At 42.4% G+C, this 17746-nt stretch overlaps 1 protein-coding gene across 1 annotated transcript in view; it reads right to left on the bottom strand.

The window, feature by feature from the left end:
- Positions 1 to 1347: 1347 nt before the first annotated feature.
- TXNDC15 (thioredoxin domain containing 15) overlaps positions 1348 to 17746 on the bottom strand; it is a 28830-nt gene continuing 12431 nt past the window's right edge. Inside the window, exons 8-9 of the mRNA XM_030957707.1 lie at positions 4793 to 4873; positions 1348 to 3351 (exon numbers count right to left, since the gene is read on the bottom strand). Of these exons, the coding sequence (XP_030813567.1) occupies positions 3256 to 3351; positions 4793 to 4873 (177 nt within the window). The 3' untranslated portion in view covers positions 1348 to 3255. The remainder of the gene's footprint in view (positions 3352 to 4792; positions 4874 to 17746) is intronic.

Raw genomic sequence — 17746 nt, 5'->3', positions numbered from 1 at the left:
AGCCCCATAGCACATCTTTTGCCACTGCCTCCCATTTCAATATGATTTTTGCAGTTTACTGGACCTGAGCTCCCACTGTGGGGAAAGAAAAGGATTATTCCCTGGCCCTGTTTCAGAGCTGGTGCTGTGAAGGTCTGATCCCCAGCCTTGCAGGAGCCAAGCAATGATCCCAACACACAGCACACTGCAGGCATCTCTCCCACTCTGCTCTCTCAGCCTTGAGTTTTTGCTTTTTAATTTCCTGTGGCCACAGAGCACTACTGGGGGGTCTCCCAGGGACAGTGTTCCCCATTCACCATGGTCAGGGTTGGCGGGGGTGACACAGTAAGTCACATCAGTCTCAGCACAGGGGAGCAGCCAGCAAGAATGCTCTTTCTGATGGATTATCCAAATATTTCAAGCCACAATCAGCCTTAAAGCAAAAACAAAAATGAAAACAAAAACAAGCAAACAAACAACAAAAAAAAAACAAAAAAAAAAAAAAAAAAAAAAAAAAAACCAAAAAAAAAACCACCTAGCACTCCAAGGGAATATTTAATCTGGTGACTGGTGATCTGAATCTGGAAGCAAACAGGGGAGGTGACTTCAGGAGCAGCAACACTCAGCCTTGGGGTGCAGCTCTGTGGGCTTTGGGGAGCAGGTACTGAGCTGCCAGGGAGGAGAAGCCAGCACAGCAAAGCTGCATTTTGGGCAACTCATTTTTGAGCCCTATCTTCACAGAGCAGCACAGCTCCAGCAATGCCACCATCCCCAAACCTTGACCACTGGCTATTTTTGCTCAGAGCAGAGCAAATTATGCTCAAGAGGAGCCTCAGGCTGATTTTCCTGGCCCCAAACCAGCACCCACCACTAAATCCTTTTTGTCCAAGTTTGCTGTGAAATTCCAGCTCATGGACACTGTGTATCCCTTCCCCATGACCTATTTTTATACTATTATTTACATTTCACAGCAATGCTCACCTTGCTTACAGGTCTGTGGGATGCCCCAGAAGTTATCAAGAAATTGCTACATTATGGCTAAATGACTAAAATTAGGGCTAAATAAGCACTGACCATAAAACAAAGCATTTCAAAGCTTCCTTTCAAAGCTTCATCCTTCTCATTCCTGAGTATTTTTGCCTCTTTGCTGGTCAGGATTATCAACACCCCCAGCACAGCTTCGTGCCATAGCCAGACAGTGCAGCTCTCTGAGCTCAATTAGTTGATGGGGATTTTTTCCTCAGAGTATGTAAATAAATATCAATATTCTAAACCAAAGACCTCCCAGTAACTAAATATTATTTATCTTAAATTTGTCTTCAAACTAAACAGCTTTGTCACATATATACAATAATAAAGAAACAAATTACAAAGCAGGAATTTGATTTTATTGGTTTTATTCAAAGCCCACGCGTTATACATAAATTCTGAACAACAGACTTTACACACTTCATTAGAGATGTTGTCAAAACTTTGGGTGAAGCTCATTTCACTTCCCCACCACTAACCGAGACATCACAGCCTGGCTGTTGGTTTTAGTTTTATTTGCTCTTCACAACAGTGACCATTTTCAAACCATATCAGGGAAATCCTCCACTTCACTGGGGAAAGGCACTTGTGAGAAAAGAACAGCTGAGCACGTTGTCTGAATTTGGGTCTTTTTAGGTATTAACTTGATATCCCAAGCAGGGTTACTGACAACAAACCCCAACATCTTGCTTCCTGTGTGTGACCAATTAGCACATGACGGCATGTTTGCTAAGGATTTACAAAAAATATCTTATTTTATCGGCTCAGTCACTTGGGTGGCAGCTCATGGCATTTTGCATCCCAAAATATCTGAGAGACCACACACCTCGCCCCGATATAGATTCTGGCAGCCCTGCATCCCCCTTCTCGGTAGCTGGTGGCTGTGCCGCCGGTGTCATCTGAGCAATGCTCCCCGGCATTTGGGAGGTGTCAATCTCCCGGCAGAGCTGCTGGCAGGGCATGACAGAGCACGCTGGGGACACTCAGCAGCGGCACTGCAGGGGGAGAGGCCCCTCCTGCAAGCTTTGAGCAGGATGAAATCTCCCTGCCGGCACTGGAAATCTGTCTCGGGGAGGATCATAGGATAAAAAACAATTCAAACCACGGGAGGAACTATTTTAAACGTTGTCAGTGGGATCTGCAACTCCTGCAACAATGTGTGCAACGAGTAATTCTAGCTATGAAGAAAAAAGTGGGTGAGCATAGCTTCAGTGAAGCCCAGCTTAGCAAGAATCCTGCTAATGCCGCTTCCTTCACCGCCGGCAGCCCTGGCCAGGGCTCTGGGCACGGGGCCAAGCCATCCCCGGCCTGATCCAGCAGGTACTGGAACATTACACCACCAACAGTGGCTCAGTCCTGCAGGGAGCTGAGCACTGAGCTGGCCAAGCACTTCAGCACAGGTTTCATTCAATGGTGTGGGAGCTGGGGGATCACAGGGACATTTTGTGTTTGCGGTACCGGTGCTAAAGTTTTCAGCAACTCCAAGATCCAGCCCTGCACCTGGGAGTGTCCAAGGCAGCCTGGACGAGGCTCGGAGCAAACTGGTCTAGTGGAAGGTGACCCTGCCCACAGCAGGGGGTTGAAATGAGATGAGCTTTAAGGCTCCTTCCAACCCAAACCAGTCTGTGGTTATGTGATTCTGTACTCTCAGATGGGGAAAGGCTCTCAAGCAGCAGCTCTGGATACAGGTGTTCCTGCCAGTTGAGCTGCAACTCCAAGGACACATCAGCAGCAGCTTGCACTGCTCTCCCCAGCATCCTTGCACTTGTCACTGGTCACTGGCAGAGATGATGGTACCAAGCCAGAGGGGACTGACCTGGCTGGGCTGCTCTTACACTGTCTGAAGTGCAGAGATGTACCAAACCACAGGAGGGAAGTGGTCAGGCATGGGGGAAGCTCATGTGGCAGCTGGACCAGTCCCTGTGAGCTTGGGGAACACCAACACATATGGGCGGGTTCCTGGTTTCATTCCAGCAGAATTTAGTTTCTAAAAAAGGTTTGTTCAAAGCTTATTTATTGCTGATTTATTCTCTTCATCCTCCTGCAGAACCAGCAATGGGAAAGGACAAGCACAGGCATCCAAAGGGGTCTCAACACTAAGGTACTGAAGGTCAGAAAAGCTCAGCCACTCCTTTTACAAAATATCTTCCCTCTACAGGTTTTGGAAATCAGGATTACAAGGAAAAAGAGATATCATTTAAAAACAAAATATATGTGGACACTGTATTAAAGCTATTTATATCCTGGTTAAACTGAGGCAGCAGCTTTGTCAATAAACTGAGCCAGCTTCACGTCTCTCTTGGTCAGCCCACCGCAGTCATGGGAAATCAGAGTTATCTGAACCTGTCACAAAGGAGAAGAAAGAGGTTACAAAGACATTTTGATCTCTGACACGCAGGCAGAACAGCAGTTCATTGGGAAGGTGGTGTGTCTCCACAGTGAGCTGGTTTTACTTGGTGCTCCTGGCAAGCACCAAGCTGGACCCTCCCTGCTATCGTAAACCAGAAGATGCTGTAGGTGAGGAGGCTTTACAAAGCCTGGAATCTCACCAGATGAGCCCTTTTGCAGAATAACACAGGCTTTGTATTCTTGGGTTTCATCCAAGAAGAGGTATCTGATTAAATCATTCACTCTTTACATTTAAATACCACAGATCAGTTTCATGAAGAACCCGGGAAAGTGACCAAGCTGCCAAGAGCTGGATCAGGGGCTCATATTTTGTTAAGAACCAGCATCCCAAAGGTGAAAAAATTCTTAAGCTTGCTGCAGATTAATTTAAAAAAAGGTATAGGTGACACAGCTGCCTCACAGGTCTGTTTAGACTGAGCTAGATGACAAATCGGGCATTATTTTGTCTTGCCTTTGACTGACATTTTGAGAAGACTCAAAAGGAAAAAAAAGACAAACTCTGAATATTCTAGAAATACAAGAAAATGAGGAAAAGTGGGTGATCAGATTTTTTTCCAGTGAACATTTAATGTCCCCTGAACAGGGTGACGTGAGGGGCTGAAGAGGAAGAGTCTCTGCTGGGAGTTTCAGCTACAAGGAGAGGTGGGATGTCCTGCTCTGAGCTACAGGCTGCTTGTCCACATGTCCTTTCTTCTGGTATATTTTTAGTGGGATTGCCATGTATTCACTAAATACTACAACAAACAATGTGATACAATGCAATGAGAAGTATTAGAAAATAAAACTGAGGGGAGAGCAATAATTTCTCCCTTCACACAGCACCTTTCATTTGAGGGTTGCAGTAATCCTTGCAACCCTTGTAAATATGAGACCACCATCAGTTAGCTAATATTATAAACAAATTTTATAAGCTGCTATGTTGAGACATAGGAGCCTACAATTTCTAAAAAATCAGATCTGAATTGAGACTGCCAGGCTCCCATTTAGGTACCAACAGCCTGCTACCCTACACTGCTGAGTTCCTGACCTGCTGCACAGACAGGAATGAGAGCTGGTGAGTAGTTTTAAAACAGTAATTTATTCAGGTTGGCTAAATAAGAGTTTAAAGGCTTCTGTTTTATTTTTAGATCTCAGCCAGAGAGGTGAAGCCACAGGCCCCAACCATACAGCAGGCAGCAGGCGCAAAGAGCTTCATTCTTGATTCCTCACCACTGCAAATCTCAGCATCCCTTTAAAATCTCAAATCTCTTTATAGAGACACTTCCCATTCCCTTACCTTGTAGACAAGCTACAAATAAAAGCAGAGAGAATGGGCCAGTGGTTTGGTGTCCTTAACTCCACTGCTGTGTGAGTAAGTAGGGCTGGTGAACGGTACCTTGCTGTAGACATTAAACCATTCTGGGTGGTGATTCATCTTCTCTGCTTGGAGAGCAACACGTGTCATAAATCCAAAAGCCTAGGGACAGAGAGAGCAAAGAGGAAAATACTGGATTGGCAAGATTCACTCCAAAATCCCAAAATCTCCTCAAGATGCCCCACATGGCTGCACCTTGGGTTTGCGTGTGCTAAAGAAGCATTTGAACTTCTCATGCCACTGGTTCATTCTCAATACATCTGAAATGATCCCCTACAAATCCCCTGGTAAATCACCCTGCTCAATGTGACTTAGCCCAGGACTCAAAACTATTGCATGACAGAGTGATTTCACCTCTGGCATCAGCAGGGATTTTAAATATCCATCCCAAGTTCCCCATCCCCTCCTGCATCTTAGAAACATGCCATTTCTAATTAAGCACCATGACACTGCACACCAACACTGCTTCCAGAAACACATCCCTCCATTTAACCATTTTGGTATTTATTTTACTGCAGAGAAAAAGGCAGCAGGTGGGCCTGCCCCTCTGCTTTATGAGACATATTTTCCCTTTAAATGAGTTAAAAGAGGTTTTCCAATCCTCTGTACCTACATGCTCCCCCAGGACACAGGTTTTATCAGACGCTCAAAAGGAAAATAAAAGCAGGCCCTTGCCAAAATACTTAGGAGCAAATCAGTGCATTATAAAGAAAATTAGAAGGTCCATGCAAATCAAGACTGTAATTAGGCAGTGGGGCCCAAAGGGCCTGGGAGCGTGAGCAGGACGCTCTCAGCAGCAGGCTTTGTTCATACCAAGCTCCATCCATCGAGTTCAGGACCTGAATTAACATGCAAAGCTGGAGGAACATCCCCGTTACAGTCTGGTTCAGATTATAATACAACAAGCTCCACAAAACCATACCTGATTTAGGTAGGTTTTTAGTGCTAATTTATGGAAGAGAATGTATATAGCCCACATTCCACCAAGTGATGACCATTTCAAACAAACATGTGGTCAATGAATAACATATAATGGTTGATAATAGTTTCAAGTCTTTTTCCCTCTCACAAATTGCAAAAACCTTTAAGAAAAAAAAAAGAATTGGTGCCTGGATGAAGAATTACTTTGTTGGTCGCTTTGCCAGTCAAATGAATGCAAACGTTATAATCAGAGAAAATCATTCCAATGAGGTTTGTCATTTGGAAATCACCAAACTGTCAGCAATTAAAAAGTTTTTTTTCTTTGACCCAAGAGCTTTCCAAAATTCAGGAGAATCTAACTTCCCTTGAAGCTCTCACTCGGTTTAGTTTTACTTTGAGTGAACAATTACTTTTAAAAGTTTGCCCATGTTTCAGCAGCATGCTTTGAAGTAGAAAGCTGCAAGTTGTGCATCAGATGTTAGCAATGATTTGGAAAACTTCTCCATTAATAGTGATTATTTAAATGTTTTTAGAGTGTCCAGGGTCTTAATAAGAATGCCATTTCCAACACAGCAATCAATACACAGATATATCCTCTAATGTTTAAAACAGTGATGTGTCTGCAATCAAATTTCCTGTACAGAAAAAAAGGGCAAGGAAAAAAATAAAAATAAATTCATAAAATCCCCTATCAGGTTTGGTGTCTGTTCATCCCAGGAACTCACCCGCCCATGTGCAGACCCAGGTCACACTGCAAATAGTCACTGATGGTGAGACAATAATCATCCCTCCAACAAAAGCATACAGAGAGAATTACACAAGCAAATTACTCTAAAAAATTAATCTGCTCTATAGACCTTCCTCCACACTTCAGATGACAAATCCTCCTCATCAGTAGACCACCAAATCCCCCCAGTCAGTGTACCAACATGACATCCCACTGCCCCCTCCCCACAGAGAGAAGAGTCTCCAACGGGATAAAATGGACATTGGTCACAAAACTGTTCATCCTACCAAAGACTGCTCAACTTGAGAATGTCCAACTCATGAAAAGGAATAAACTCCAGCACAGAGGACTCTCCCCAGGACACGTCCTGCTGCTTGTTGCTCCAGCTGCCCCCAGCTGTCCCAACCAGGGCAATCCAGCGTCACAGTGAAGGATGAAGCCTGCCTGCCTTCGTTCATGCCCTGCTCTGCTCACAAACGTTCTCCCTCATTGCACATTACCCACAGCAACTTACTCCTTGCATTTCAGTTTACTTTAATTACACACAAAGTGTAACTCTCACAAAAAAATGACCTATGGTTCTAATGAGCAATTTCACCAACACAATCTCCATTAAGGTCTTAAACACTTCCTTTACTAATTAAATGAATTGGAACACTATTGTTTATTAATCACCTTTATATTTGTAGAGCCTTAACCTTTCTTTGGGAAAATACAACTGGCTCTGGAAGGAAAAGATCTTTAGGTTTGATTAGATATGAAAACACTGTTACACAAAATCAGTTTGGACATTTCTTCACGTCTTGAAACTTGATCGGTAATTTGGTCTAATTGGTGATCAAGGAAACTATCTTGTGATCAATTAAAGTAATTACCGCATTCCGGCAACACAACCAACCTTAATTTGAGCAGGAGTCTGCACTTCTTCAAATTTAATTAAAAATAATGAAAATTATTATGCAGTCTGCAGTGCAAGATCATTGTCAAGACTGCACTGGTGGGCAGAGTTTATCAGACCATCACACATTTCTTGATGAAAGTGGGACAACCACTTCACTCATGACAGTGAGACCCAACACAGTCTTGACACTTTCACTCTGTTAATAACAGGGAAGTGCAGTCCCTCAGCTCCACATGAGAACATTTTCTGGTTTTTCCCTCAAAAATAAAAAGACAGGAGAAAGAAAGGTTTTGTGCATTTTCTAGAAACCACAGAAAAGTATTAAAAGAGACTTTGATGCAGTAAATATTATGAAGTATTCTGGTTTTTCAGTAATAGGCATATTAGACACATTTTTAACCTAACCCTTTTAGGACATTTGGACTAAAATAGTATCCAGACATTAAGGGAACTCCACGTGCAGATGACACCACCTAAAGGGTGGCAGAGTGCAGAGTCCCTGCAACAAACCATGAAGAGCATGTAAGTAAGGAGTGAAGCAACCCTGCACAGAAAAGATGCCTGGGTGCGCTGGTATGTCTCTTCCCTTCACATCTTTTAAGATCATGAAAGAAGGAATTAAAAACTAATGGTGTTTCAGTCATCACATCACATTTAAAATGTTTCTTAAATACTAGCAGTCCTAGTATGTCTCCATGAGATAAAAATCAGGGCTACTCTTAGAAAAACAAGCTAACCCAAATAAGTGAAAAAAAAGCCAAGGTAAACTATAAAAGAATTCAGCTGCCTCATGATGTTCTGTGACTGGTCAAGCTACGCTTGAAACTGATATAATCCACTATCACAAAATAAGATTTAATGTTACTTTTGTTGCCTGGGAATGGGAAAACCAGGGCCAGACACTTTGCTGTCAGAACTGGGAGGAAAGATGAAATTCCGCGCACTCCTCTGCCCCGCCCAGCACTGCGCAGCTCTGGGAGAACCCCCGGATCCCAAAGCTAATCTGCTATTATTCTTCCTTTCACACTTCTTAAGCAAGGAATCCATTCATCTTAATACTTTTTAAACAGGCTGCTTTTGTACAATGCTTGCCAACATTATCTTGATGAGTTATACATCAAAGGCTCCCAGGTCGCTGTGCTGTGCTCATACATCACCCACCACGAGTCCCATGATGGATCACCCCGTGCATCTCCAGGAGAAAGCAGCTGACAGTACTTGACTCCAAGTGGAGATATTTAAGCAAAACAGCTGAAAGGCTCAACGACATAACCATGCACACTTTTTTTTTGTTTGTTTGTTTTAAAATGAAGTGTGCACTCAGGCTTCTTAAATCCTCTGGACGCGCAGCCAAGGAAAGCATGTGCTAATCACAAGTACATTAAGGTTTCTGCCTCCCATCTGTCATTATAACGCTGGAGGTAGCATTAACCCCGACCTTCTGCAGCACAAGGGCTACCTGTCTTCCCTTCCCCTGCCTCCCAGGCTGCATCTGTACCATTTATCAGTGGGAAATTAATGAATTACTCAGGTTACAGTGACACTGTCACACAGGAGATGACTACACCTCACACATTTGCTCTCCACTCACCTGAGTAAAAAGTACCCAGGATACAGCATGTATTCTCCTTAGAGTTTGACACTTGTAACAATAAAATCAATCATTAAGGTTCACTCCCAAACTCCAGAAGTTTTCACATACCCAGCTGACATTACTACCTAATAGTGAGCTAAAAGCCAGCAGATAAAAGGAGAAAAGCTCTTTGAAGTCAAGATATTTTAAGTCAGGATCAGCTGCTAGTCATGAGGGCTCTCACTACATTTTCTCTTGTGCTCTCAGGAAAAAATCAGACTTTGTTTTATTTTGATTCTATTTACTCCATCACTAAATACTTTTATCAGATAAATACGCATCAATCATGTCACAAAGCTGCAGTCTTTATCTGAAAATGACAACAGAGTTAAAACACAAAAAGAGGAATCTAATTAGTATTTAGGAAGCTGATGGCAGCACAGAAGGACAGGTATCCATTCCCAAAACCACAGGAATCCCAATATTGGGATTCTTCCCTGTTGGCATCATCAATCTGCTTGAAGGGGACACTGGATCCATGTGGCATTAGATATTTTCCTCCTCCTTTTTGTCTGTGTCTGGATTCACATACAACATAAATCAGGTGAACATCTCATTGCTTCCCCCTTTTTAAGATCAATCTATGAACAGTGGGACAGTAATTAAGAATGAAAATAACCATGCACCAAAATAGAGCTAAACTCAGGTTCCTCATGTCCCCTACCTCTCTGCTGAGGCCTCAAGGCATAGACAAGACAGATCAGGTGTTGTGCTACAATTCCCTACTCGCTCCATCCTGGCATGGGCAGCCAACAGGGTCTGAAGGTGAACAACACCTGATGAACCACTGGTAGAAATTTGGTTTTCTCCTCTTTAATAGCTTGAGCAGCAAAATATTGTGAACAGAGACAAGCTTCCCATTCCACAGCATCACCTGTGACTGGGGAAAGCAGTGCTCTTAACTCTGAATGACAATACTGAGGGGAAAGAATGGAAGAGTAATACTAAAGACACTCTGGCATGGACTGAGATGCCATTTCCATCTTCATAGCAATATCTGAAACTAAAAACTCCAAACCCCCACAACTCCAATCTCCAACTGAATTGCCAACGCTTTTCTGTGTTTACAATGTTCTTTGAAAATCCAGAACACTGGCATCTTGCTGACCACTCGCATCCCCCATACTTATCTGCATACATCATTCACACAAAAATGCAATGCTGCTTTACACTCTAAAAAAAGTTACCTATTTACATTCCTCTTGCAGCTGTAAACATTGCTGTGTTAGATGTGCAGCAGAGAATGTGCAAACCTTTACACCATGTTCTCCAAAGAATGCTGTTTCTGTCTCCCAACACTTGTTTACAATTATGTCAGTGAAGAAACCAGCTTGCCAGCTCTATATCAAACATTTTTGACAGCAAAAGCACAAACACTGATCTATTCTAAGTAGTTTGCCACTCCATGTAATCTTGGAAAAGGCATTCTTGCCTTTGATTCTAAAAATGTTTATACTTCGTACATTATGCAAATAGTTTTTATATATTAAGAAATAATGCAAGCAAAGCTCAAGTTAAATTAAATTCTTCAACAATAACCTTGCCAAAGCACTGATTTTCCTATTAAAAAAATTATTCCAATTTGTTGATCTTACATTGGATGAAACATACTGTAACAATCTTCATAATTTATGTCCTGTTGGGACACTATGATTTAAAGTAACATAATACAGACCAGCATCACTGCTAATCTAAACCACCTGACCAGATAAACAACAGTTTCCCCTTCTCTCTTCACTGAGAGTATTTCTGTTTATTGTCATATGATTTGCCAATTTGAGGACCATGCAGGATAACTGGAGGCAGGGAGGAGCGGAGCTGGGAGGCACAGCCCTGCCTCCATGGGGACCTTCCTCACCCAGGTACCGCTACAAGGTCCAGAGCTACGGGAGATGACAGAAGGCAATTCCAGGAATGCTCTCCCAGGAAAAGCCCACTTGTGGCAAAGGGAAATTTGCATTTACACAGCACCCTCTAGACCCAGTGCAGCACTAGGCATATCACAGTTCTGACAGTGCTTGAGGTGCAGCTCTGCAAAGGGATGGGAGCTCAGGGCTTCATCCTCCCAGCTCAGCAGTGACCGAAGCTGTGACATCTCAGGATCAGAAGGACACAATGCTCTGGGCTGGAAGGCACTTTAAACACCATCTACTTGTAATCCTCTACCATGGGGAAGAACATCTTCCACTTAGCCCAGGTTGCTCCAAGCCCCATCCAACCTGATCTTGAACACTCCAGGGATGGGGCATTCACAGCTTTTCTGGGCAACCTGTGCCAGGGCCTCATCCCTCTCACAGGGAAGAATTTCCTTCTATATCCAATATAGACTTGGTGGAGTAGAAGAGAAAGAAGATGGAGATGTCTTAAGGCAGCATAAAAACTTTCTGGAAGTGATAAAAGTTTCAATGTCAATACAAACATATTACAAAATACTTTCATTGGTTTATAGGTAGATGAATATGATAGTTGCCCATAAAACTTCTGCAAAATGAGTAGATACCCTAAATCCCAACCACATCTGCAACTAAATCATGTGGTATTTGTGATGCATCATTTCATATCAAAATATAGAAAATAAATGCTTTAATTTCTCCTTTTTTTCCCCCAGGTCCCTCAGCACTTATGGACTGGTTAATATTATTTTATTTATTAAAAATTGTAGATCTCTGAATTACATTTTCCAGGAAAAAAAAAGGGGGAAATAATCTCAGGTGTCAGGACTGAACTAGAGCATGGTGGAAATCCTTCAGCCATGTCATAATCTCAATGTAGCTCTCCACCTCTCAAGCCATTTTTGTGGGCTTTGTGTTAAAAAATGGAATATAAAGGTTGCCCTTAGGAGGTTTGGACCAAAAAAAAAAGCTATTTCATGAAACATGACTTTTTAAAATGAGATTTTTGCACCCTACCTAAAAACATGAAATAACAGTGAAGTCCCCATTAACTGAGCACCTGCTAAAGTAATCAGGCACTTAAAATAACAAACTCTCTTGGCTGCACAACTGAAAGAACAATGATAATTTGACTTGCTAAAACTAATGTTTGGTCCAGCAAATCAAACCCTTGGCTGTACTGTAATAAAGCCATCACACAAACCACAATAAAAATAAAGTAGTAACAAGGTGTAGGGAGCCCCCAGTTCCAGCCTTCTGAATTCAGGCACCTGAGCCCTCTGCTAAGGCAGAGGGCAATGAATCATCCTTGACAGCACAGTGCCAGCCCATGACACGAAGGTATCGTAAACCAGAGCAAATCAGAATTAATTTAAGTAAATGTTCCCCTTCTAAAAGTTTCTCAAACCCTCTGACTTTTACAGAGTGCAGGTATGGTGCAGAAGAACAGAGAAGTTCATTATCCCATCATGCCACATTTTGGATGAAACAGATTTGACTGGAGCAAAACGAAATATTCTGCAATTTTCCCCAGTGTTTGTTTTTACTCATTGGAGAAGGAATGATTTCATTCTGTAGACATGAAAGTGAAGTTCACAAGCCATCCATGCTGTTGATAATACAGAGATGCTCAGACAAAATTCTCCTTGGTCTTTTGGCCAAGATTACATACACTATCAGTTTAATATCCAACATCTTCTCTGCTGAGCATCCAAGGGCAATCACATCCTGCCTCTGATAATCCTCTAAATATTTGCCATTTATGATCCTAAGAACACATCAAAGAGTGGTAAGAAAGACTTTGCTTTATGATGGATTAAGAGAAGATGTTGGTCTCATGACCATTTCATCTTCCACTATCCCGCCAGCTTTTTTGGTTTAGTTTGTTTTTTTAAAGACAAGTTCAGCAATTCAAACACGCAACAGAGAAAACACGATGGAGATGTGAGGAATTTGGACAGGTCTTACAATCATTCTCTTGGCCAAGCCAGAAGCTAGAAAGATCTAGAGATTTGCAATAAAGCAAACTAAGGACCATTTATGTCAGACCTAGTCAGGGAATCATTTCACTCAGCTGAACTGCTGAAGGTTCTGCACTGAACCTGAAGTCCTACTGCACTGTCAGAACGAGTTTTAATGTCTGGACACCTCTTCTAGTAGAGTTTGGGGAACACAGGAGGAGACTTACCTGGGCCAGCACTGTCAGGCTGCTAATTTATATTGCACCATAAAATTCAAATGTTATTTTGCAAACAAGACATTTTAAGTCTAGAAACAACAGATCATTTGGGGAAAAAGAGCAAGACAGACCAAGAATTTTCCCAGAGAAGACAGGATATCCCTCAAGATCCGCACAGTCGGGTCCCTTGCCTGGTTTGCCATGCCCACTGTTCCCTCTGGGATCTGTAGATTCATCTCCTGTCTCTGCTGTTTGGAAGAATGGCTGGAGCAGGTCACAGAAAAAAAGATAAAAGCAGCTACATTAAGCGGTGTTATTAGAACAAGGCTCACCTAACTGCCAACAATTCAGGTACTCAACTTGCACTTAACATTATCCACTGTCTTCAGACCCCTTCTTATGCTCCAAGCACATGCCTGGAAGTGACAGAGTGTGTTCAATGAGCAATATTTTGCAAAGTTTTTGTTGGTTGCAGAACACAAAGGTTTGTCTGGGCAACCCACACTGCTTGTACATTGGTCCACCTGGAAATGGAGACACGGGCTCAGGAGGGGAGGCAAACAGTAATTCTGAGTCCTCCACTGAACACCAAATTTCTTTTAGACATTCATATGAGCACACCACCAAGGGAAACCCTTTGTACAACTCTTGGGTTTTTTGTTAGATTGAGCATTACAAGACATGTGCATAAACCCAGAATTCTGGGCTTGTACAGTTAACAGTATTTTTGCTCACTATGAGCACTCACCCACTGTAAGACAGAGTAAATGTTCCCTCAACCAAGGACACCCTGGACATACACAGACATATATTTAATTGTCTGTTGTTATTCTCACCCCAGTCCAAGGAAAATCATGGTAGATCATGTAATCAGGACTTTTCCCTCTGATCCTAGGAATAAATAACATTTTACTTCAAAGCATCCTTAGCAATAAATACACCAAACAGTGCAGTGCTGACTCAGCACAGGGCTTCCCACTCATCACTGTGTTCCCACCAAAGCTCCAAAACATCACACCCAGCTTCTTGTTTGTCAAAAATGACTTTTCATCTCAGCCAAACAAAACTAAAGGAATAAAGGACAAGGGGAAGAGCAAGAAAGGAAACTCTCCCCCAAAAAGCCACGTGAAGTGGGTTTGCAGCTTTATAAGAGAGGGCTAAAAAAACCTCCACATGCCTCGCCCTGATAAACGACGGCCCTGCCAGTGGCTTTCCAGAGCAGATGTAACGTTTTAGCCAAACGTGATTGTTTGTGAAAGAAATAATTCTGATCAAAACCCGAAATTGCAGCCAGCAGAAGAGCTGCACTTCATCACGCTAATCCGGCCTGACGGGGAGCGGCGAGCGGAGATTCCTACTGCGAGAGGAGCAGATGCGAAAGGTCAGCGCTGGCCCTGCACTTCAAACCCCTTAACGTGTAAAACAGTGTGCATTAAAGCCTGAACCGCCCCACGGCGGGATTAACGGATGTCCGCTAAGTGGGTTTGATGTGCTTTTGGTGAGTAATGGTTCATTCTGAAATAGGGGCGTTGTAGCTTTATTTCAGTTTATTCCGCCAGCCGGAGTCCAGTTTTAATTGCAGCTGCAGAGGATAATATCCCAAAGCGTGTTGCTCCTTTGTGGGAGTATGGGAAAGGGAGGGCTGCTGGTGCTACAGGCAATTTACAGTTCGAAACTGTAGGCAGGCATTGCTCCAAAAGCAAGGGGATGCAAAAGGTTAGACAACCAGGACTGCATTTAACCAGCATCGTTCCAGTCCCGCCATAAAAATAAATGTTATTGCATAAAGGAGTTTCAAGAAACTAGTTTTCCTTAACTGAAAAGATAAAAACATTCATCTGAGTAACCATCTTCCTCAAAAGAGGCAGTCATACTTGCATTTTCCCAAATGAAGCTATTCAACTCAATTCAAACCCATTGACTTTTCCATTCATTTTCCAAAGGTGTTTTATCATGGGAAGTACCCAAAATGTAGCTAAAATTAGATTGACTTGCTCCCATTTATCTCTTTGAGCACTGTCCATATGGCTCATAGGGCATTATTTATTCTGTTTAATTGAAACAATCAATCTGTGCAGCTGAAAAAAAAAGATAAACTCTTCTCTTGCTACAAATCTACAAGACAGCTTGTGCGATCCAAAAGGCATTTTGACAAATCATTTCTTCTGCATCTTCAGATCGATGCATGCAACAAGTATAAAACAAATGCTGTAATAATTTTTACTTGAGTGATAATAAATCCATCTGTTAAGAAAAGCATTTGTATTGGAGTCAACTGGAGAGCAGCCCAAAGGTCAGCTGGGTAGATTTTAAGCAGTGAAGTGCATAAAAGGAGATACAACAGGTCTACTGAGGGTGGAAACTCAGCAATTAGAAACACCACACCCCACTAATTATAAACAATAAAATAATGGTTTATTCTAGGGAGAAATATGATTAACTCATCAAGAAAATAAGTATGCCAAATTACAGTTAAGTCACAAAACCAAAAAAAAAAAACTGATGCAAACTCTACCACAACCAGGATGGGACATTTTTCATGATGAAGGAGATGAAGGACATATGACCATATGTGAGTCTTCAATTTAAAAATAATTATCTTTATTTAAACATTATTAATATTGTGACATTTTAAATAAGTCTGGTGGCCTGACACCACTGGCAGTGCCACAATGAAATTGTAATGGTGACGTGGGTACTGTAACAGCACTTGTCACAGGCAGGTGGGACACAGTGGCATCTGCACACACAGAGCCTGGCAAAGAGGAGATGGGATAGTCAACAGCACAAAGAGGAACCAGCACCTAAAGGGGCTACAGGAGACAAAGGGAGGGACTTCTTAACAGGGCATGGAGTGACAGAACAAGGGGGAATGGCTTCAAACTGAAAGAGGGCAGGGTTAGATTGGGTATTGGAATGAAATTCCTCCCTGTGAGGGTGGTGAGGCCCTGGCACAGGCTGCCCAGAGAAGCTGTGGCTGCCCCATCCCTGGAAGTGTCTAAGGATGGGGCTTGGAGCAACCTGGGATAGTGGAAGGTGTCCCAGACCATGGCAGGGGTACAGAATGAGATAAGCTTTGAGATCCCTTCCAACCCAAACCATTCTAGGACTCTATGGGTTTGTACATGGCAGGCCCTGATGGCTGTTAGAAGAAAATAATTCCCTTATTTCCCAACTCCCATCTCCAAGGATTTCATTTCTTCTTAGACACAACCAGATCACACATTACCACCACTACAGACCTCCAAGCTTTGCATAACTCCTCACCACTGACTGCCAATTAGCTGGAAGAATCACTGGACACCAGACATGCTGACCAGAGCTCCAGTGCCATCTCCTCCTTCTCCAAGGCCAAGGATGGAGAATCATAAGCTTCCAAACAAGGAACCTCTCATGTCATTTCCCCCAGACCCTGCAGTACCTTGGTCCCACAGGCAGTGGCAGGCAGCAGCACGGGCAGGTGGATCACGTCCAGGTCCCACAGCTGCACCCTGACCTGCCGACTCAGAGGTGAGACTCTTTATTTACCCACTCAATCCCAAGAATAAACTCAAGGAAGGTGTGACCATCCAGGAATCATATATTTTTAATGTGCTCTGCTCTGAGACACTTGATGCAGTTCATTGACTGTGTTTTGGCCTGCAGGTTAACCTCTGCCAGTCCCAGAAACTTCACTATCAGTTTCTAATAAAAGAAAATGTCAACAGGCAAATACGCCCAAAATTCATTATTTTCAGATACAAAAGTATTTCCAACTCTGTAAACCCACTCATAAATAATTCTGATTTATTGTAAATCGGTTATTGTATTCATAAACGCTGGGAAGTTAGTGAACAACATAACTACCAACATAACTACCAAAGTTATGAAATACTTTCATAACTTTGCAGGTGCACAAATCACAGCATATGGGAGAGGACTCAAAGGATAATGGAAAATGAAGCAGTTTCAGAAAGCCTATATGAAAACCAGCACCTACCTAGCTGGATAAAAAAATAATTTATTTTTAGTTGACAGGCAATCAAATGCAAAACTCTAGCAGAAGGAGCTGGCAGAGCAGTACTACATTAAAAATAGCAATTCCCCCCAAAATGTATGAAAAAAGGTCCAACTTTCAATTAGCAGAAGTGACAGTTGGGCTGAGGCTGCTCAGGCTTTGAGGTTAAACACAACTGACACAGGCTGCACCTGAATCCAATCACTCCCTGGGCTCTGAGAAGATTCACACGCGAGGACTAAATTTGTCACAAATGGGTTGGTTTCCGATCCTCCCGTAGCCAACTTGCTTTATTCTGACCCCCGTTTAACAAATCAACTTAATGGGCACTGGGAGCGCCATAAAACTTAACAATGGAGTGATTTTAACTTTTAAAATATAGTTATGAAGCAAAATGTTGGAGAGCTCCTTCAATACTGGAAATCAAATTAAAACTAGACATTTTTTAACAGTCTTGACAGATATAATCCTAGTTACCATGTAAATTTATGGTAAGCTGCTGTGATATTAGCCACAGGTGCTACTTTTAATATATGGCCTGCATCTGGCTGGGAATAAAATATCTCAAGAGGACTGAAAATGACCTCACTATCAGACAATGGAGAAGAAAAAAAACCACAAGACCGCTGTGGCATATAAAAAGCTGGAGATGTGGTCCACAACTGAATATTTACCATAAAATTCATTTTAACTCTGCAGATTGTAAGTTAAAGGATATAATGTTT

The sequence above is a fragment of the Camarhynchus parvulus genome, chromosome 13 (assembly GCF_901933205.1).
Source record: "Camarhynchus parvulus chromosome 13, STF_HiC, whole genome shotgun sequence".
Taxonomy (NCBI): domain Eukaryota; kingdom Metazoa; phylum Chordata; class Aves; order Passeriformes; family Thraupidae; genus Camarhynchus; species Camarhynchus parvulus.
This window is presented reverse-complemented; position numbering and strand designations above follow the sequence as displayed.